A 23087-nucleotide genomic window follows, 5' to 3' on the forward strand; every position below is an offset into this window, starting at 1 on the left:
AAATTAATAAAACACAAGAAAGAGAGACGAAGTATTTATTTTTATTTTTATAATACAATACTTTATTAAATTTTGATATAAAAAATTAAGGAAATACAGAAAAACAAAGTATTAAAAAAATAAAATTATGAAATATTTTTTTTATTAGAGGACATCTTAAAACTAAACTTAAGAATTAAAACTAAACTTTTCAAAATAAGATTTGATTATGAACAAGGGCCATAAAACTTGAAAACTGTAGATAGTCATATTTATTCTCTTTTATTCTAGATAGATCATCATAGAAACAAACATGAGACTTCTTTGAGTATCATAGACATAGTATATCTAGACCATAGACATAGTATATTTTAAGAGACTATATAATCACTTTGAAATAATTTTTCATTTACTTTTATGTAATACGGCCGCCTTATCCATTACTCAATAAGTTTTTTTTATTATATTGCTGATTTAATTTTGAAATGTTTATTCTATTTGCGTCTGTCTCTTTGTTCTACTTTATTGTCATGATTATTTGCTTCCAGATATAACTTTTGCGACTGCCTTGTTGAATGTTGCACATCAAACTTTGATTCAAAATGGTACATGGTTTGATAATAAGTATTGTATTAACTATTAGTCATGGCATTTTTATTTCACAAGATTGTTTTCTTTTAGAAGCACCTTAGCATGTACCCTCATGTTCCACCTACTCCTCAAATAATACTTTAGTGAAAGAAAGATTAGGTTTGTTATTTTCTTTTGTTTCTTCTTTTTGATATTACAATTTCTCTTTCATATTACAATTTTTTGTAAATTGATATGTGCTTTTTTTATAGACTAGAACAGTGCTGGGATTTACTTGCACATTTCGGCCCGATTCCGTGGCTCACGCCTATTGCCCCCCACTCACCGCTCGTGCGTTAGCAACGAGTCGCCAGATATGCGTAACTAAGGACCGCGAATACTATTATTTGTAAAGTTTTTGGAATGTTGCGAACAGTAACATTTCTCATGAAATATTAAATAAATAATAATTTTGGATATATGAAAATGTGCGCATCAAACTCAATTATTAATATTAAACGAAATTAACGTTAACAATTAATTGCACATGTATATGTCCTCTGGAAATCCAAAAGACATCCAATATAATACAGGGAAGATATATCCTACAGACATCCAGGGGTTATTCAGTGGACATTTATAGGACAGTAATACTTATTATAATACTTAAAAGATTTCTAAATTATATTAAATAGCCGACACACACAACTAAAAATAATTATGTATATATGCATATTAAACTTTTATAAATATATTTATAATAATATCTTAAAACATCCTACAAATGTCCTGAACCGTCCTGGACATATTCAGGATCCTGAGGATGTTTTGTGCTGTCTGGGAATAATATATAACGGGCTAGTAGAAGCTGTGTCTATCTTCAGGCCATCTTCAGTATACAGATAAATACAAAAAAATCAAATGTCATTATCAGTAACTGAAAATTAATATATAATAATCGTTGTGATACAAATTTCAAAAGAAAAGTGGATAAAACGGTACATATACCCATACAGTTCCATCTGAGAATATTATCACCGTTGTTATGTGATATATAATCATTAAATAAAGAAAGCGCATTTACCATGATGGTGCGAATCCATACAGCGGATTAGTGTAACGCAGAACAAAAAGGAAACCAATCGTGAGCGTAACGAAAACTGCAGAACACTTGTGATTGGCTTTGCTCTCATTCTGCGTTATGCTATTCCGCTGCATGGGTTTGCATCCTATGAGTTGCGCTTTTCACCAGGGTTGCTCTTGCCATTGACTGTCGCTAATTATAACGATACCGAAAACTGTAGCGGAATTCTCTAAGGCCGGTTCTACAATAAGTCGTATGTTGTTAGCCGTAAGCAAATTGACCAACCACAATCCATTTTTTTTTGGAATTATCGACTGTGATTGGTCAATTTCCATACGATTAACGACATACGACTTATTGTAGAACCGGCCTAACGTCTTTTGCGACAATTATCGTTGTCGTTAGCGAGCGATAGCGTATGAGAGTTACGCTTTTCACCAGGATTGTCTTTACCATTGGCTGTCATTAATTAACGATACCGAAAATTGTCGATAACGAGTTATTAAATCCCGCTATTGGTCTAGTTTCCACCGTAGTATTAATTCGCATCTAGTACAGCGTAGAACCAAATTTAAGTCGATGGAAACACGACTGACTGCGTTCATTTCACTCCCACTGCGATCTACAAGCTTTGTCGGAGTGGCAGCGAATTGACACGAAATTTAGTCGGTGGAAACGGTTTACGGTTCACATTCACACTTCCGTTGCGGCCTTGGTTGAGTACGGACGTGTTTTGACGCATTGCGCGTATGTCCTTTGTTTAGATCTTATTTTTTGGACTTTCTCTTCTTCTAAGAGGATTTTTGTTTTTGTTTTTGTTAACGCCTTTGTATTACCACTTAACGCCACTTTCGTTACATTATACGCTAGGTTCTGGCCGTATTGACCCTCGACCGAGGGCAGGTGCCATTTAAGAAAGAAGAAAGGAGGTGGAAACGGTTGAGAGTAGATGGTGCCAATTTTTACTTTTCATTATTTTGTAACCATTAATATATAATCGATATATAATCTATATATTGATGTTCGTAACAGTTACCGTTTGTTCGTATTAATTATCAAAATGGAAAATTAATAAAAAAATTGTCAAGGATTATGTTTATTCACAAGCAAAAGTTAAATTGGCTCTACTGAAATATCAATTTTTCTCGCTTCTATTTTACTTTCAGTGGAAACAGTACGTTAAATTCGATTGCACCGAAACAGAATCGGATTGACGACTTCGGTGGAAACTAGACCACTGTCGATAGCAAGTTACTGAATCCCGCTACAGGTCGCCAAGAACAACAATCTGTTTGACTTCGAGCAACTTCGAGGAGAGTTTATCCCAGACATCCAACGACGATCAATCCTAGTCATACAGTCCTACTCCGACGACAAGCAGTACCATCAAGAAGTGGATAGAGATGCAATTTCAGGCGGACACACGGGTCTATAACATCGAACACGATCGCGGACCGCTCAAGGACATCAAGGAGGAGGAGATCACGGATTTCGAGGCCGACAGTAGCAGAATAGGCAATTTAGACAGCCACAAGGAGTCTATGAGCAATGTTGGAAGCATGCGCGGCCGCTTCAGCAGCACACCGGATTATGACATCGTCGGGAAGAAGTATTTCAACAAATCCGTTCAGGATCAGGATACGACGTCCTTGACCTCACTGCAGGAGTTCGAGCACTTGGAGAATACCGTGGCGACCGAGAACTTGCGGAGATTTCAATGTGGCTCGCAGGATTCCGTCAACAACGGCGGTCTTTCGAGAAGATACATGACCGGTCATTCGAGCCACGGCGATGACATCTCGTCATCATTAAAGGACTTCGAGGGTCTTGAGAAAGCCTGCCGGGAGACTCGCCTGCTGGAGCTGCGAGCCCGCGAGGAGGAGGAATTGCTGGAACACGAGAATCTGGAGGGTAAGTATCAAATGGAGAATCTGCCGCGTTTGGGGACGGACACCAGCGCGACCAGTTCGTTCAATCTTAACACTTTCGGATCGGGCGATTACGAGAAGAGGATAAAGGAGATTGACGAGATAATATGGATCGCGAAGTCCAACGTGGAGAAGCTCGATCGCAGCTCCGACTCTCTCGGGATGAAGACGACCTTGGACTTTCCGTCCCTGAGCTCGGATTCGTTGAACAACGTGAAAGACGCGAAGAAAATGCCATCGGACACTGCCGGATAATTTGCCGGCAGCGCGAATTCCAAGACGCATCTCCTCAGATTTTTTTAAAAGGCCTTTGTTGGAGCAACAGAATGTTGGAGTGTCCGAGAAAAGCAGCAACAGCCATCGCATGGAGGAGAAAATGGCAATCGACAAGAACTCTGTCAGACAAGCACCTTTGACAGAGACTGACGCAAGAAATGGAAAAATCACCAAGTAGCAGTATATAGAATAATTCTCGCAGGTAAGATAAAAAATAATGATTTAATGATATTTTAGTGTGTAGTATAAAAATAAATGCTTAAATTATATTTTTATTGAGCTAATTTCAGTTTTTTGTTCTTTACTTTGGTATAAAAGAATTATGGAAATGCTTATTTACATAATATGATCTTCTCTACAGAAGATTATATACTCTAAACATTTTTAAAAAATTTTATTATAAAGATTAATTATAACCAATATGATTTTCAAATCTTAATGTAATATATTAAATAAAAAAGATATAAAACATCCTATAAAAATTGAAAGAAATTCGCAAAATGATGCAAATAAATAATAATAGAAAAAAGTCTGATTACTGTTTGACAATCAATATTCCAATAAATAAACATAGTATGAAAAATATAAAAGATAGAATATAAAGCATAAATAATATGATTATTTGTATGACATTAATCTTACCCTTGAAATAATCTATACTAACAAATTGTAATGTGAGTTAATAAAACCAACGAGTTGTAATATATATATATCAAGCTAATTTATTCTAGATCGCTGTTATCAATAAATTTATTATATTTTATTTCCCTTTTTATAGATAGCAGACTATCAGGAAGGACTTTTGCCACGACTTCATAAATATATTACCAAATAACACGAGAAGCTTTACATGTAAAACGATGTTAAATATTGTATATAATGCACTAAAAAACTTGTAGCTTGTGGATATACAAGGATACTATTATATTTGTCTTTGTTTTATGCGGTGTCTTCTAAAAACAATTCATATTATATGCTTAAATTAAAAGATAGTTGCTATCTTCAAGATATAATATTGTTAAGTGTGCGGGATGAGAAAACGGAGTGTAGGCTTGCTTGTTTTTAATTATTAAATTTGAACGAACGTTTGTTGTAAAAATTCTTGCTGTCTATAAGATAAAATGCGAATTATCTCTTGCTTAACTATTTTCGAAATCTTTTCGGATATTGAGTTGCATTTACCGAACGTATATTATTAAGTGCTATTTATACATGTTCTATACATGTATTATACGATACTGTACTATTATAATATGTTTTATAATGTGTTTTAATTACGAGATGTCTTTGTGGATGCGCTTTTTCATAAAATTTTATAATATATTTGATGTACTCTTTATGTAATGATTTCAAACGATATTTACGAAGTTCAAAAATACGATAATGCTAGCTGTAGCGCATGTTTACATAAAAAGGAGAACAAATACATATTTAAATAGGAAATTTTATATGTGAATAAAATATTTAGAGCACACAAAATTTTACAGAAAGCAACAAAAGATACATATATTCTGAGAAAAGATATATATGTATATATTGTGTTTAAACAATTCAATAATTATTTCATATTTTATTGTATTTTTTTAATAATATAAACACAGAATTACGCAATGTTATCCATTATGTTTACATATGTATTGTATATTATTACGAGTTAATGTCATTTGAAAAAAAATTGTTTCCTTATAATGATAAAAATATATATCTGTGCACTATACGTAGATGAATCTTTATTTGCCTAAACCTTGATTCACACGTATAAAACATGTGATAGGTACGAAAAGCAAACGTTTGCTGTCAAGAATATTTATTTTTATATACAATATGCTTCAATATTGTTATCACCATAAACAAATAAAATTATATATTAATTATTAAATATATATTTTATTATAGGGTGTCCTATTTTAATTGTGCACCCCGATTAACATCGCGGAAAGTGGTCGAATGAAAAAATCCCAGATAGCAAAATACTAGCAAATTCAATCATGACTTCGCAACAGATTCCGTTCTGCTGCGTCCTCATTAAACTTAATTACCCATATTAAGTTAGCCCCCCCACCAACGCCAAATTAAGTCAAATATATCAAATAATTTAGTGCTAATTATGTGCTAATTAGTTGCCGTAGTCCGAATTTTGTTGCTCAAACCGTTTAGCAGGAATTTACATACAAAGTGGGGGGGGGGTGCTAGCTTGATATTAAGCCAGCCCCCCCCATAGTGAAAAAAATATATAGAATGCTCGAATCAAAAAATCAAATACACTAGAATTTGTTGCTATTTTGTTGCTCTAAAATAACACAAAAATATTTAAAAAAAAGTATATTATTTAATTAATACCACTATATACTCAGTCTCGCCGCGCCGTGTCATTCACTTGCGCAAAGTAAAAGTAACTAAAAAAATGTGTTGCTCGCATGTTTTTGGTACTAAAATAATCTGTGGACAATATACTATCGAAATATATACGAAACTGAATTTGTTGCTCGTCTTAAAATATTAAAAATCGATACGTTGTCGCCGCGGACAATATATGACGCGCTTTCCTAATATATAAGTTAACTAAAAGAATTTGTTGCTCGCAAGTTTTTGGTATTAAAATAATCTGTGGACAATATACTATCGAAATATATGAGAAACTGAATTTGTTGCTCGTCTTAAAGTTTTAAAAATCGATACTTTGTCGCCGCGGACCTATTATATGACGCGCTCTTATATTATATAAATTAACTAAAAGAATTTGTTGCTCGCATGTTTTTGGTACTAAAATAATCTGTGGACGATGTACTATCGAAATATATAAGAAACTGAATTTGTTGCTCGTCTTAAAGTATTAAAAATCGATACTTTGTCGCCGCGGACCCTATATGACGCGCTTTCCTAATATATAAGTTAACTAAAAGAATTTGTTGCTCGCATGTTTTTGGTATTTAATATTAATAATTGAATTTGATGCGCACATTTTCATATATCCAAAATTATTATTTATTTAATATTTCATGAGAAATGTTACTGTTCGCAACATTCCAAAAACTTTACAAACAATAGTATTCAACCGCTAGTTCGTTTGTTTACCGCTATGCGACACGCAAACTCGTATTTGAGATTTGGTCATGAGAATTATATAAAGCTTGCAAAGAGCAACTGACAGGAAATTACAAATGTAATTATTTTCTATCAATTCAATTTCTGATGCAATCCCAACATAGGGAATTCAGATATTGGATTGTTTAGAAAATATTACACAACTCAAACCCGAGAGCCAAACCTAAAATATTCATGTACAGCACGAAAGCCTCAAATATTAAAGAACGGTGAACTATTTTTAATATTAGATTTTTAATATTGGCAGTAAATAACAAAACATAATTTTAATTCATATTTAAATTTTAAAATTTGCTCCTTGAAACATACGAAAAATATTCCTAACATATCCTATAAAAATTTTTAGTATGTTCCACAGGATCTCCCTGGATTATCCAGAAGTTAAAATACGGCTATCATATTTACTCTTCCTCAGGACATCCAGAGGAGATCTGAGGATTACAATGGGATATCCTGAGGATATCCTGGATGCCCTTTGAATGTCCTAAGGACATCCTTGTGCTGTCTGGGAACATATAATACACATTTCTTATGTTGCATTATGTGTAATGAATTGCACGTGTGTACATTGAATGTAATAAATAATTAATTAAAAATATATTCACAAACTTATAAATTTTCTGAATTTTGAATATATTAAAATAAATATCTCTCCGTATATTTACATTTATTTTACTACATTGAAATATAATCAGGTAACAAGAAGATCTTAAATAAGTGTTTCCGTGGTGTAGTGGTTATCACATCCGCCTAACACGCGGAAGGTCCCCGGTTCGATCCCGGGCGGAAACATATTTTTCTTTTATCCTTTAAAATACCATTTTTCGTTACATATTGATCGTAAATACAATTATATATACTATATATTTTAGAAAGTTGTTGATAAATCTGAAAATAATTTATTTAAATAACTTGTATATTTAATAAAATCTAATATCTGTTATCAAGTATAACCAGAATAAAATTAATGAGAAAGGAAGGAAAGAAAATTTTTGATATGGAAATACAAGAAAATAAATTCAGGATTTTGAAAATATAATAAAATTTGATATTAATATATGTAATAATTATAGATAAAGATAGACGCAAAAAAGGCTTTTCATGATTTATTCAGATTAATTTATAAGTTATATTTAACACAATATCGTATTTTCATTTGTACCTGTTGACTTCTTTAGTCAGATTTATTCCAGAGTTACGATTACAGGTGCTTCCTCATCCGTCTCTTCGAGCAAATTTGAAAAATCCCATTGAAACTTGGTGGTCAATCGGTCCTGCAAGCGTTTCGCGTAGAATTTCAATTGACCGTTCACTTTGGAATTCGATTCGATGTTACCGAATAACTTGCACAGATTGTGATACACGAAATTATTATTCGCTACAATGTCACATAGTACTTCTTCAGGCACGTATAACAATTCTATCTCCAGAACTTGCAAAAACTCTATATAGATAGAACGATATTGAGGAATCGCGTTGTCCACGTCGCAGATCAGCGACACAAGTTTCTTCCACTGTTCGAAGGCGTCCAAACTCTGACCGACTAGGAAACAGATGAATGTCAGCTGCATCTCCCCGATGATTTCGACAGGTCTAAAAGAATTGTTGAACGTAATTGATTTTTTGGTAGATATTTATATTATACACTTTTTTGCATATTTCACATTTTTCTCTGCTTCGACTTAAAAAAAAAAAAAAAAAAAAAAATACAACAGTTTTAATTTTAGACTTACTCTCGTAACTTTTTCAAAGTAGCGTGTAAGACATAACTGGAATCGAGAGAATGCTGCGTTATCTCGCTCGGAGTCGCATCGTCGGGATAATGCTTATCGGGTATTTCCGTAAGTCTGAGCTCTGTACCAGGTCTCGGTTTCAGATTTGGCAGTAACTCCTCTTCCTTGTCTTCCATCGTGAGTCTACCGGATCTTCTTCGTCTACTATTGGATTCTTCTCCGCTACGCGGTCTCGAAGCATCGCTGCAGGGCTCCAATTCCAAAGCGGATCGCACGTAACTAAAACATGCAGCAATGTTTCATTGATGACAATACATGTTGAACGTTGCATTTTTAGATTGATATAACTTGCATGTGTTACTCACCCACATAGCGGTGAACATCTCGTCATGAGAGACTCGGTAATCCTGCTTGATAATTCCTGCCATTGCTTCCATATCTCATATGGATACGATCCTAAATATCTGTCCAATTCTCTTAAATTATCTTTCAATCTCTGAATTGTCTCCTCGGGCACGGCTATTCAAAGATGTCATTATATTATCATGCGCGCAATAATCTCGAGTCATATTAACAATTTCTTCTTACATTCTGAGCTGATATCTTCCTCTTTACTATCCCATATTTTTACTAATAATTCACATTTCTTGAAATTGTGGAAGAAACCAATTCTCGGTGTCATCTCGCCAAGTTTATTTACTGCGCTATAAAAATATTATAGATTATTCCATAAACTCTCTTGTAAAAAAATATACATATATCTGACACGTATATTATACATTACCTGTAATGTACAAAATGGATCCCAGGTGGTATCATTTTAATGCCCTTAAAATTACTCCCAGTATTCCATGATTTCATATCAATCCCAATATCAGTGCCTTTTGGTACATCCAATAAAATCAGATTCGCACCTTGCGTCAATAGAGTTTGCGCAATATTTTGATTCATCTTCATCGATTCTGTGTTTCACTACTACTATACGTTCTTTCATAAACGTATTCGCATTTATATAGATAGTTGAAGTTCTTGGAGCAAATGCTTTATTACTAGCATATAGAATTTTTGACAATATATATAGAACCTCGTACACGTTATTATACAAATTTATTATAACCTTTGAAGTTTATATATCCTCAATATATACTATAATATGCATTTCTAGATTTCAAAATTGATTATAATTTATATTATGATGATAAACTTAATGCATCTGTATTGAATTTTGGACGAGACACAGCAATCACTTTATATTTATTATAAATTGTTAAACGTACACATCCTTCTTTCTATTATTTGATGATTATTTGACGAATATTTATTATTGAGAAATAGATGTTTCGCGAGTAGCGACATCTGTAGTAGTCTCAAATATTTTGGCGCGATTTTTTGTGAAACGGGAAAGTATACGAATGTTTCATCAAATAACAAAATAGATTGAAATATTACAGCTCTTTTTCAAGAAATATAATTTAATATTTGTAAAGTATGTTTATCATGTTATATTCTCTATTTGCCTTCCTTAGCCATTATATGAACGTCACAACTATAACAAATTCATAGAAGTGTATTGCTTTAATAAAATATTATACTAATAAAACTAAGAGGAAAAGTAAATATTCTTAGTAATTCAAATAATTCTGGAATAACAGAATAACATAAATAAGAAAAAACTTATTGACTGCATTCAGCAGAAAAGCAGCTTTGCAACTGTGTAAAATTCTTTAATATAATTGGTTTATACATTTAGATCCGACAGGAACTAAAGGCAATTATATTAAAGAATTTCACAACAGTTGCAAAGCTGCTTTTTCTGTTGAACACAGCCAGTGTAAATTATGTATGTGTGTGTGTGTGTGTGTGTGTGTGCGTGTAATGTTATGCTTTTGTTATTAAATGTCATAGCTTAATATAAAAATTAATTTCACTTTTTTTTTTAATCGTATAAAAATAATTTAATGTGCATGTAATTACAATGCTCTAATTATATTTGTAAATACAAAAACACATCTACTTATAGAAAATAAATTAATATAATATTAGAATTTGGCTTTACAGCTACTCTTATAAGAATCTAAGGTTACAATATTCAAATAATTCTTATATTATAGTTATCATTACAGATTATCATCATCGGATATATCAGATATTTCAGGTAGATCACAGGACAAATATTTCTTATATTCTTCATCAAAAGATCTATCAAAAACCAATTTTGGAACTTCTAATAAGATCGGTGTCTCTGAAAAAAAAAAGGAAATATAGATTATAAACTTACAAATGAACAAATAGTTATATTATATTGAGTTTTATACCTGGCATCAGTTCTTTCTCTTCAGAAGGCTTTATATTCTCTTTCTCCTTAGAAAACAGATCTTTAAATTCTTTTTCTATGATCTTAATATATCCATAATCTATATAAAAGATTGATTTATGAGAATATTTTACTACAGTAACATTACTATATAACATAATTAAATATTATCAATTGTTCATTTATTAAATAAGAATAATTATCCACAAATACCAAATTTATGTTGATCATCATGCCAATATGCTAATTTTTCTGGTGTGGGAAATTGCTTGATATATTTTTTAGAAGGCAATGGTTTCTTGAAGATATCTTCATTTAATTGTGCTTTTGTACTTTTATTAATCACAGTCGTTTCTTTTAGAGCAGGTTCTTTGAACTTGGATGGTTGTGCAAATAGTTTCTATAAAGAAAAAGATAATATCGCAAATAATTTTTTGGCAGAAGAAGACTAAAGATTCGATATATTTACAAAAATATAGAATAGAAGTCTGTTAGATACAATTAGAAAGTTCATTATAATAAAATATGCTTCATATGTATTATATTGTATTTTCAATATATTAAAAATACAAGAACACAATAAATTTTTTAACCTTTGTTTCTTTTCCTGGAGATATTGGGCGTCCATTAGTATCTATTTGTGTTACTTTCAGCTTTAAACGATCCTGTTCTTTGTTATTATCTGTATTTTTCTTGATATTAACTGAATGTACGCTATGAGATATATTCATATCAGAATTGGATCTTATTGATAGTCCTTTTGGTTTTGCTCCCATAGCCTTAAGGGAATTCAGTTTAATATCGTGAGACATTTCGGACTGCGCAATAGGTTTCATCACTTGGCCTATAGAAAGTAATTTAATTTAGCATATGCATTTTTCAATGTTTATTCTAACTCGTCCACACCCAATGTGTGTCCATTCAATATAATTTTTATATATTATAATAGGATTTTTTTTCTTTCTTTGTACAAAATGTCATGTTGGAAAAAAAAGAACAAAATTTGAAAAAAATAAACATAACATAATATTACAATCATAAAAATAAGTTTTGCCTACCTCTGCCAGATTCGGCGATTCCGCCCAGTAAATTAAATATGTTGGACATTTTGCAATTATATGCACACGTGGATTTTCACCAATCTCACAAAACTATTATTTACCACAAATATGCAATTTTCCTTTCAATTTCTAATCGATGTAAGGGAGCCAAGCAATCCTCATTCGACATTTGAAAATAAAAACAACCGTTTATTCTATGCGCCTGCGTTGACTTTTGTTTAGGGCCTCGTATAGGCTGCGGACGGGAAGATGCTAGAAATGCTTCGAAGCGTTTGATTGACCAATCAGGACAAAAAGAGTAAAGATTTCTTTATTCCGATTGGTTAATGCAATGCTTCGAAGCATCCCTAGCGTCTTCTCGACCGCAGCCATAGCCATAGTATATCTCTCTATATGCAAACTAATCGCCAACATAGGACGCGTTCATTTAACGACCGCAACGCTCGCGAGCATTATCTGTCTTTGTTTAACTTTCGGTAAACAACAAAGATGAAATGATACGTGAGCATTGCGGTCGTTAAGTGGAACGGGCCCGTAGCGGTCAGCCAATCAGCAAGCGGAACGCCATTGTCGCTTCTCTGATTGCATAGGACAAAAATTTATATTGACTTTAAAATAAAAAAAAAAAAAGATTTTTTATATTTATATCTTATTAAATTATAATCTTGTGAAAAAATTGAAATCTCCATCATATTTTCAAAATATTTAAGGAAAAATAATACATAAATGAGGAAGATTAACAAGATATGCAATGATACAATGCAATGTATACACAACTGTATTTTTTTTTAACATCTAAGGAGTTGTCCATTCGATAAGTAGCGACAACGAATGAAAGAGAAACGTAATTTTTCTCCTCCCAGATTTAAAAAAAAAAAAAAAAAAAACCAAATTGCAATTGGGTAAACTACATGCAGAGAAAAAGGATATGATTTAGAGATATAATTGTTTAAAATATCTCATGTAAAACAATATATATCTTTATTGATAATACATTGTATTAAAAGAGATATAATGCACTGTCAGTGTAGCAAATATTCAAATATCTGTATAGACAAATCATTCTTGATATATGTGTATATTATAATATATATTTGTATAAGTATATAATGACCTCTAATGCACATTGATAATGCATAAGCATCGTACAAAGGCCATTATAATAACAGAAAGCCTACCAACTGCTTACAGTGGAATGCTTTAGGACAGGTCTGTCAAACCGTCGAGACTATGTGCTATCAATTAGACAGGCCTGCTTGAGGAGAAAAATCCGCACAATAAATCCTGTATATACAATTATTTATTACATACACATAGATGAAAGAATGTACATTTAAAAGGGAGCAGAGTATAAAAAATATGTGAACATTTACATTATTAACAGAAACATTAATGTTTAGAACATAGTAAAGAATCAAATATAAACAGATATTTATTTTCTTTCACGATTTTTGATTAAGAAGACCTCCTTTGGTAAACAATATTATTTTGAATGCTCTTCTTTCATCTATGCGTAGCGCAATTAAATTAAACGCTTATAAATGCTAAATGTTATAAATAAATCTTTGAGCGTTTGTGAATGAAAAATAATTTTCCAGCTACTGTCCAAATTTTGCCATTACGAGTGTACGTTTCATTTCCTGCGACATCTCTCTTCCTTTTTATAATTTATTAGAACAATCCGCCAATTTTTCTTTTGCATAGCGACAAATTGTAAACAGTATGTTGCATTAAGATTAACAGTAGCACCTTTCTTCCTCCTCACTTTTAAGCCATTCTGATACTTTGGATGATTTGAAATACCGCTGTAACAAAGAACATGTACATCACTATCTTAACTAAAGTGTATTTTATGGGAATCCAAAAATCCAAGTATATAAACCATTGGATATAAAAAACAAAAAAATAAAAAAAGATTTAAAAAATTACAAGACAGACAAGTTTATATATGTGTTATATATGTATAAAGTTAAAAGTTTATTGCAAACTTTAAATATTCAGATTGTCACATATATGTACTTACCAGATCCACAAACGACAAAGAGGAATAAAGCTAGGAGCCAAGGGCCAACTGGAGAGCTCTCCTCTTGCGATTTCTAACATGACAAAAATTGTTGTTTAATATAGTTATAGACATAAATCAAACGCAAATGCGAATATGGAAATAAATAAATGCCAGGGTATTTTAAAATGTCACTTAACAGACAGAACATATATATGAGAAGAAATAACAAATATCTTTCATTAATTGTCTAATAAACGTTTCAATGCAAAGAAATCGTCGATATTAATTCAACAATTATTAAAAATACATATTAAATAGTGTATTTCAGAAATACTTTAATAAACTTTAGGGGCGAGTTCTCCACACAAAAACAAGAAAAAAATGTCATAAACACCCGGAAATGTCTAGTTTACGAGTTATAATCGAAAGATTACATTCAATTCATGGCCTGACCTAAATCCATTATATTTTTATCTGTGGGGACACTTAAAAGATCTAGTTTATACAACTGAAATTGCAAATGATGAGACGCTTCACCGATGCATCATAGATGCCTGCAAAACCATTCGCAACCATCATAGGATCTTTGAAAGGGTGCGACAGTCCGTGATCCAATGCGATATGTCTGCATGCATTGAAACAGGTGGGGGGACATTTTGAGCATTTCTTATGAATTGTAAGTAGATAAACAATTGAACTAATGATGTCTTACATTGGTTTCATAAACTCATAATTCATAAACCAGACATTTTCCGGTATATGTTTGTATGATATATTTTTCTTGTTTCTATGTGGAAAACTTACCTTCATTTTTGTTGAAATTTTTTTGAAACACACTATATATTATATATACAGGGTGTCCCATTTTAATCTCCTCAGGCAAATATCTCAAAAACCAAGCCCGGAAGAGAAAAATGTTTCAGACAAAAGTTGTTTGGTTTCGAGGGGGCCATAAGATGCTACCATTGGTTTGACCTGGGAAAATCATTTGAAGGTCATGTGAAGGTCAACTTTAAAATCTTAAATAGAAACCCCCATTTTTTATTTAGTATTCTTGTAGCTGACATCGAGAGCTTTCCAAAACACTATAATAAAGTATTTTTTTATTCAGTACTTTTCGAGTTATTTTATATTTTAACCTGACATATTTTGACATAAAAAATAAAATATTTCGTAAAATATTCAGTTTTTGATAATTTTACCGCGGGAGCGTTGAAGAAACAAAAACCTGAAACCATCTGACTGAGGTCACAATCCCTCACGAGCAAACGTTTATCTATAACCTCAATATGTATCTCGAATTGACAATTATGTACTTTCGCGAACGGACGATCAAAAGTTAGATTCGAATCGCAAGCATATGTACACTATCTTCTCATTTTATCTACTTCATCCCCTGTCCATATGTGCTATTTCTTCTTCTTCGGAGGGGAGCACGTCTTCCAAGCTTGACAGACCTCTACATATGTAACGTTTTCTCTTTTTTTTTTTTTTTTCCCCATTCTCATCGAAGGAGGCTTCTTCATCTCATATCCTGCATTCGAGATTCAAAAACGATCGACTTACCGACGATTTGGGAACGTTTCCCCGTAAGGTGATATTCTTCGTCGCCTTCTCGTTGGCGATGCGCATCCTCTGCTTCGGCGCCATCGTCGGATTTCCTCGATAATAAAATGCGTGTCTCACGTAATGACGAAGCGCTCAGCTCGACGAGCCACCACCGCGGATGGTACACACCGTATGCGTGTCCGTCCAGCGTTCACGCGACGTGTAACGTACGCTTCGTCGCGCGACGAGTGCGCGTTAGCGACAGCGTCAGCTCAGCTGGTGTGATGTGACACGTGAAGTAAGCTGCGCGACAGCTCGACGGTCCCTCGTGCCACACTGTCACCACGCGAATCAATTGAGCGTATTCCATACACACTCGTCCCTCGCATAATTATCCTTCAATAATCCAATGGCTGACAATATTTTTTATTTTTGATGTAGGAAAATAAAAAAGGGAAAAAATATCAAACATTCAGATAAGGAAAAAAAAAGATCCGCAATCTGCGGCGGGAATCTTGATCTTTTGAATATCGCACCGTTATTAAAAACTCTCGCTACTCTCTTCTTCGAGAGATTAATTGAAATAATTAATGATTTTGATAATCTTGATATTGTACGGGATGTTAAGAGAAAGAAAATTTTATTTTAATTAAAGAAATACTTTAACAAACTTTGGGGATTTCTTCATACAAAAACAAGAAAAAAATGTCATATAAACATATGTCCGAAAATGTCTGGTTTATGAGTTAGACACCCTGTAATAATTAGCAAAATAAAAATGATAAACGGCGATTCAGTTGTGTATACGTAGAAATTTTATATATATATATATTTTTTTTTTTTTTAGAATCGCTACATCTAACAACAAATCGTTTATTTTCGAAGACTCTCACCGACATTAGTCCTTCGGTAAAATTATTGAAATATAATACAATACTCGTCGTTATATTTTTCGCGAATAATATCCACAAGTACCTATTTCTAACTATGTTATGGAATTTTAATTTCTCACTTTTCAACGGCGATCAACGCGGTATATGGTGCGGAAGAGAATCGGGAGCGAGGATTCGTTCAAAATAACAATGGAAATATTCGAACGAAGGGAGAGGATAATACAAAGAGTCACGATACTGCACATAAGGAAATCTTACTACAATATCAGTACTATGCACTCACAATTTCTCCTCCTCATTTCAACTACCATCCTAGAACTTAACGATAAGTTAAGTTTCCCACTGATAATGAAATCGGCAAATTGATTTGATAGTCGTAGAATTAAAAAATAATCTAGTCACAGTTATGTCTACCTCATACAATTTCAATGCAAAAGGCTTATAAAACTATTGTGTTAATAAATTATAATATACTTTTGTTTGTCCACATCTAATCCATCCCTATTTATTAGAGCTCTTTCAATATTATAAGATTCTACTTTGCATTTTTTTAATCAAGAGCTAGAATACATTATCTCACTTTATAAACTATTACGCTTTATTTTCCCGAATTAAGAGCTCTCTTTTATCAATCTTCGCTCGATAGCTCGATCAATTTGCTATGCTCTCCACAAGTGAGATAGCGACAAATATTGCAGCATATAAATACATACCAAAAAGTACACATGTTCATATAGGAATGCAATCGTGCAATTATATGTATATGTGTATGTGTGCTGTATGTATGTTGTGTGTGATATGTGCACACATATACATATATAATTATTAAATTAAATATTGAACGTTATAATTCTGTCGATATAGCTATTCAATAAAAAAATATGCAATAATAATGTTAAATTTGCACGATTGCCGAATTTTCATTCATATGATTACTCAGACTCACATATGGGGGATTCGGCTAACACTTACAATTATTATTTTATTATTGACATATGACTGCATTTGCGACATGTGCGCGCATACTAGTACAGCAGAATCCATTTACAGCGCATCTTTACTTGTATTAAATTTAGCAATTCAAAGAAAAGAAATTGATAAATGAGACGCGAGGACAAAGACGTTTGAATATCTAGATAGTAAATATGTGACACGAGTTCTGTTGAAAGAATAATAACAAAACAAGGACACGCATCGTTCGGTGATGCCGCTTCTAGTCGAGCTTGCGTTAATTGAGCCAATGATAAATTATGATAAGTTTGAAAAAGAAAAGAATCGCATTCCCAAGTGACGTGATGGATTGCTTCAGGACAGATGAAGTGTGTGTACTTCATTTCGTCGAGAACATCGTGAGCATCACATATTGCACGGGAATTACATCGTTCGAATCACGATGTCAATGATAGTATATACTAGATTCAGCGATGTATTTTTTAGTCTATCTTGACCGTGGAATATATCTTCCGCACAAACGCGTTGGTGCCAATGTATCCGACTGTTCCGCACATAATACCCAAGGCCAAGCTGAACAACGCCATGTAACCAAAATAAAACGCCGTTTGGAAGAGACCATACATCCTATGAAAATAAAATTGTCAAATGATTGCAGAGATTTTCATTGATTGACATGAGAAATTGATACTTCTATTTATATTGGCATTTCTACTCACTTGGTTTTGAAGAAAAAATAGTAAAAGGAATAAATGTAGACGTAACCAGCCGTCGAGGCCGCCGCAAGAAAACTCGTCCACTGCCTACAGAACATATCTACATTGTACACAAGTGGAAAAAAAGAAAAGAATACAGAAATAAGATAGACTTACCATCGATAGTCTTCGGCATTTAGTAAGAAATATGTACATACGATAGTGACGCATACAGTCACTATCATAAGAATAACGAATACTAATAACATAAAACCATAAACATAGTAGATCTTGTACGCCCAGAATGAGGTAAAAATGAAATACCTAAAAGAATCGTAGCTTGAGATCAGTGTGTGCGCAAGAGAGTGATCGGATGAATAATCTAAGGAGGTATATATCAATTGGACACAATGCATATTGGCCAGTTGAAAATGAGGATCTTTGATTGATCAATCGTGCTGGTTACCGGTCTAGGCATCGGTCAATATGAGTGATTGTGTCCAATTGCACTGTGTCCAAATGAACCTTTCCCAGTTTAAGATGCCAATATATAAATAGCATACATTTCAATAAAGATCGAGCCAAACGGTAAGATTCCGCCGAGCATTATAATCACTAGCGGTTCCATAAACCACTTCTTCTCTGGTATCGGTCGAGGCACCGCATTCACGCGACACGGAGCATCCGGCGTCCCGGCGAGATTTCGGCCTAGAATCGTACCTACCATTGTCAGCGGTAATATCACAAATATGCAGATACACGTCACTGCGACCTGTACACATACGATGAGCGGGGATCGTATATATCAGTGTAATGACTTTTACCTAAATTTATGGAGCTTAATGATGAGCAGTTACAAACCATGGATCCGAAAGGTATCGCTCTGCTGGCGTGATAATACATGGCGATGAAGTTAATGAAGAAAGCGGTGCCACAGACCATGAGCGGCAACATAAAAGCGCTGAGGATCATCTGTTTAATCCATACACGTCCGCCCATTCGCGCATATAGTCCGCTGCCCGCGTAACCATTGATGGGCGACGTAGCGGCGTATACGAATATCGCCGTTGACAGCATCGAACCGCGTTCTGTATATAGTTCGCCCAGGATAGCGAAGATAATTACGCTCAGTACAACCACTGTGACCTATACATAAAAAATTGGTAAAGGAGCAACTTACAATTTTATCCTTTTATTTAAAGAATCAATAAAAGTGAATACTCAGTGAATACACACCTGATAGCCCGCACCTATAAGAGCTGAGAAGAGCATAGCATGACTCGCAGGCCTAAAAACGTCTCCATGAACCTGCTTCCAACCGTATTCGTCGCCCAAGTCCCTCTCCATATCATCCATCTCTTCGTCCCTGCTGTATCGAGCGTAATCCTTTCTCAAGGTGCGCATCAGAATCATTGACACGAGTCCGACAAGGAAGATCACCATCATGAAACTATTGAAGATACTAAACCAATGTATCTGAAAAAATCATTCGTAATTTTTATATGGACTATATTATGTATACATTACTTAAGGTAACAAAAATGCTGCATATAATAAGAACTTACTCTATGTTGAAAGAAGTTAGGATCCAGATACTTGTCAAATCTATCCTCAAATTTGACATTACTCTTCTTCCAATTGACTTCGTAGCTGAAAGGTATATGTGCACCCTGTACCAGCTTCACCTTGTTTTCACTGGTCAAATTAACATCCACTATCTGCTTACCATTGTACCCAATGTCAAATTTTTTATGCGTCCAAATGTAATAAGAATCCGACACTGCAACCCCGTCGTTATTTTCCAATTCTCCTACAACACCTGTAATACAAGAGTTTTAGAAATATTCAATTCTATAAAACCTCAATATACATGCATAAAAAACAAAAAGAAATCTCTCAATTACCCCATATTGGCAAATCATCAATATACATTTGATACCAATATTGATTCTTTATCGCGTATACAAATGCCTTTTGGCTTTCTTCATTCAGACTTATCTGGCAGTATTCTGTTTTTGAGATATCCTCTGAAACAAAAGAAGATTTAGGATTCTGTATCTTAGGTACTCTAATCTAATACTGTTATGTGAACAGTATTTGTGTTTCATATAAATGTATCACCACCTTTGAATTCAATATCTAAACCACTAAACTTCAATTCGATGCCCTGTAGTGCTTCCGATAGAGTCTCATGATAGTGATTGATGACATGCTTGGTGCCTGTACAAAAGGGTAAGGAGTAATAGGAATACGTCTCCTGACGATTATGATACGGCCCCACGGTGCTCATCCATAAGACAACCTCGTCGCCATCCTCGTACTAGAAACAAACAAGATATAGACCATTGATCATAATAATCTTCCAATCCAAATCATTTATCCGTGGCATTCCGTAAAAGAAGAAGAATAAGAAACACAATATGTCTACTTGTTATGTCAAAATGAAATTTTAACTAATGATAATTAAACGAAACTGCTAATATATCGAGTAACAATACTGTATATATGATAGCCCAAATTCATTCAACGTGATAACAAAACATAAATAGAGAGGAAGAGATACAGTTCAAGAAAGAAACATTTGGCAATGTTGTCATTTTAAACGCCAACACCGTAGATTCGAATGACAATCTGGATATTCGTAGAATGATCAGGTAGGCAACGGGTACTCACGATATGATTATGCTCATCGGCGCAGGCCAGCGAAGAGAGCAGGCTAAATGCCAGAATGTGGAGTAACAGTCCCCGATGCATGTTTATTTATTTCTGAAAAGGAAAAAGGCGCGCGCCGACCGGCCGGGCGCCCTTTTACGCGAACGCACGAACGAGATATCCCACCAGCGTGACACGACGACGACGACGGACAATCCCCATAGATTTCGTAATATTGCCTACCGAGCGCGTTACACGGGGTTAGCAGAAACACCACACCGGACACGGGACGGATGGACACGTATCATGCAGGGATCTCTCTTGAAAGGTACGATATATATCGCTATATATCACCGCGGCCTTTGATACGCCGCGTTGTGTGTCGCAGCTTTTGTTTGTTGCGCCGTCAGATGACGCGCTCGTCAGATTTCTCTAAAATCCCTAGAAATATTTTCCTTCTAAGCAGGTCTCTAGTGGTTTGTTCTTGTTAGCTGATCTGGCGCTGCACTAGAACTGCACCAGTTCAAGTTAGTTCAAGATAGTGTAGGCAAGTGCAAGAATATACATAGGCTTAAAAAGAACGGTATAGTACAGTAGTCAACATTTATTACAATCTTTATTGTATTAAATTCTTTCTTCAATGAATATAAACAAAAGGCTCCGAGAATAATAAATAATCGATAAGAAGAACATAAGAAGCAAGTAACGGCCAAGTCCGGAACAAGTCCATATAACAAATCACAAAGAAAAAAACAAAAAACGCGACATACATATTAATAAATTAGATTAAAATAATTAACATATAATAATTTACAAGACGTGAATAATATCCCAGTCAGCCAGGTCTGTTCTAACAGATATTGCCAAGTGCTTGCTACAAATTATTGTCAGCAAAAAGGCTACAAATTTGGTACAAGAGTTGTTATTACCGATTAAGCTGGCAGATTGCCGGCAAGAATCAAGCAAAGCTTGCTAACATAACTACACAGCAAATTGGCGGCAGAAACCGAGCAAAGCTTGCTGACATGACTGACATCAGATTGTCGGCAAAAACTGAGCAGGATCTAGAGTGCGCAATTTGATGGAAAATTGGCAGCAAAAACCGAACAAAATCTGCAGCTTATTACAAAGTATTATAAAATAGTTCAGTCGCTTATCGCTATGCGGCGCGTTATTCATTATCTATACCCGTATTCAAATTCTTGTCATGAGTATATATAAAGCCTACAAAATGCTAATAATATTATAATATATATATTTCTATCAGTTCAATTTTTGACACAATTCTTATACAGGAAATTCAGATATTGAATTGATTTTTTGCAAATTGGACAGATAATTGTTCGATTTTCACTTATTCAAACAATTTCTGTCCAAAAAGATCTTTAATTTTATAAATTAAGTTATTTGAATTTACCTATATATTTTAACATATTAATATATGATTTTATATAATGTCTAATTATCTAATGGTCATTTTATGACCATAACTTATCATCATTTTGTTACTTAGGGTTAAGGCTTTAAATCTATTTAAATATATACTTTTATATGAATGGCCAAAAGCTGCAGAATTTGTTCGGTTTTTGCTGACAATCTGCTATCAGATTGTCTTGCGCAGATCTTGGTCGATTTTTGCCATCAATTTGGCGTCAAATCATGTCAAGCTTTGCTCGGTTTTTGCCGTCAATTTGCTGTCAGGTTATGTCAACAAGCTTTGTCACCAAAACACAAGCTTAATGCGGACACAGATGGCACTGGATTTGTTACCAAGTTTTGAGCGAATTTGATGCCAATTTGGCGACAATTTGTTAACAAATTGCTATCTGGGATAATATAAAACAAAATTAAAAAATAAAGCGCAGACGTTGCAGCGCTTTATTTATTATTTTTTAATTTCATTTTATTTATATTATATTATTCACGTCTTGTAAATTATCCCAGTAAGCAATTTGATAACAAATTGTTGCCAAATTGGCATCAAATTCGCTCAAAACTTGGTAACAAATCCAGTAGTGCCATCTGTGTCCGCATTAAGCTTGCGTTTCGGTGACAAAGCTTGTTGACATAACCTGACAGCAAATTGACGGCAAAAACCGAGCAAAGCTTGACATGATTTGATGTCAAATTGATGGCAAAAATCGAGCAAGATCTGCGCAAGACAATCTGATAGCAGATTGTCAGCAAAAACCGAACAAATTCTGCAACTTTTGGCCATTCATATAAAAATATATATTTAAATAGATTTAAAGCCTTAACCCTAAGTAATAAAATGATGATAAGTTTTGGTCAT

At 33.8% G+C, this 23087-nt stretch overlaps 5 protein-coding genes and 1 non-coding gene across 13 annotated transcripts; 2 read left to right on the top strand and 4 right to left on the bottom strand.

The window, feature by feature from the left end:
- The first annotated feature begins 2072 nt into the window (after positions 1–2072).
- On the top strand, positions 2073–5487 carry LOC138936363 (uncharacterized). 8 transcript variants are annotated; one of them, XM_070301708.1, is made up of 4 exons: positions 2073–2380; positions 2504–2585; positions 2800–4039; positions 4616–5487. In XM_070301708.1, exon 3 carries the CDS (start codon positions 3037–3039, stop codon positions 3814–3816), a length of 780 nt encoding a protein of 259 aa, XP_070157809.1. In that variant the 5' UTR covers positions 2073–2380; positions 2504–2585; positions 2800–3036; the 3' UTR covers positions 3817–4039; positions 4616–5487. The 8 variants fall into 8 exon arrangements, with proteins under 8 accessions (XP_070157809.1, XP_070157807.1, XP_070157810.1 ...); XM_070301706.1 differs by having other exon boundaries at positions 2073–2585; XM_070301709.1 differs by having other exon boundaries at positions 2073–2585; positions 2837–4039.
- Positions 5488–7661: 2174 nt separating this feature from the next.
- Positions 7662–7734, top strand: Trnav-aac (transfer RNA valine (anticodon AAC)). Its single transcript has one exon. It is a non-coding gene; the product is annotated as a tRNA-Val (tRNA).
- A 306-nt stretch (positions 7735–8040) lies between these two features.
- On the bottom strand, positions 8041–9852 carry LOC138936150 (protein AAR2 homolog). Its single transcript, XM_070301285.1, has 5 exons — positions 9460–9852; positions 9264–9379; positions 9041–9194; positions 8676–8954; positions 8041–8535 (listed from the first exon to the last, which is right to left on the bottom strand). The coding sequence occupies exons 1-5, from the start codon at positions 9630–9632 to the stop codon at positions 8127–8129; spliced, it is 1131 nt and encodes a 376-aa protein (XP_070157386.1). The 5' UTR covers positions 9633–9852; the 3' UTR covers positions 8041–8126.
- An 858-nt stretch (positions 9853–10710) lies between these two features.
- LOC138936401 (uncharacterized) lies at positions 10711–12282 on the bottom strand. The gene is made up of 5 exons (XM_070301785.1): positions 12048–12282; positions 11583–11833; positions 11203–11389; positions 10991–11089; positions 10711–10917 (listed from the first exon to the last, which is right to left on the bottom strand). Exons 1-5 carry the CDS (start codon positions 12094–12096, stop codon positions 10793–10795), a joined length of 711 nt encoding a protein of 236 aa, XP_070157886.1. The 5' UTR covers positions 12097–12282; the 3' UTR covers positions 10711–10792.
- A 695-nt stretch (positions 12283–12977) lies between these two features.
- Positions 12978–15923, bottom strand: LOC138936110 (stress-associated endoplasmic reticulum protein 2-like). Its single transcript, XM_070301205.1, has 3 exons — positions 15622–15923; positions 14074–14146; positions 12978–13855 (listed from the first exon to the last, which is right to left on the bottom strand). The coding sequence occupies exons 1-3, from the start codon at positions 15703–15705 to the stop codon at positions 13818–13820; spliced, it is 195 nt and encodes a 64-aa protein (XP_070157306.1). The 5' UTR covers positions 15706–15923; the 3' UTR covers positions 12978–13817.
- A 303-nt stretch (positions 15924–16226) lies between these two features.
- Tm9sf3 (transmembrane 9 superfamily protein member 3) lies at positions 16227–21182 on the bottom strand. The gene is made up of 10 exons (XM_070301568.1): positions 20816–21182; positions 20267–20462; positions 20047–20169; positions 19708–19961; positions 19379–19618; positions 19004–19288; positions 18706–18914; positions 18320–18466; positions 18167–18250; positions 16227–18074 (listed from the first exon to the last, which is right to left on the bottom strand). The coding sequence occupies exons 1-10, from the start codon at positions 20894–20896 to the stop codon at positions 17930–17932; spliced, it is 1764 nt and encodes a 587-aa protein (XP_070157669.1). The 5' UTR covers positions 20897–21182; the 3' UTR covers positions 16227–17929.
- Between the last annotated feature and the right edge of the window lie 1905 nt (positions 21183–23087).

This window comes from Polyergus mexicanus, unplaced genomic scaffold, assembly GCF_030449975.1.
Source record: "Polyergus mexicanus isolate NDT 795.1 unplaced genomic scaffold, iyPolMexi1.0 SCAF_9, whole genome shotgun sequence".
Lineage (NCBI taxonomy): Eukaryota > Metazoa > Arthropoda > Insecta > Hymenoptera > Formicidae > Polyergus > Polyergus mexicanus.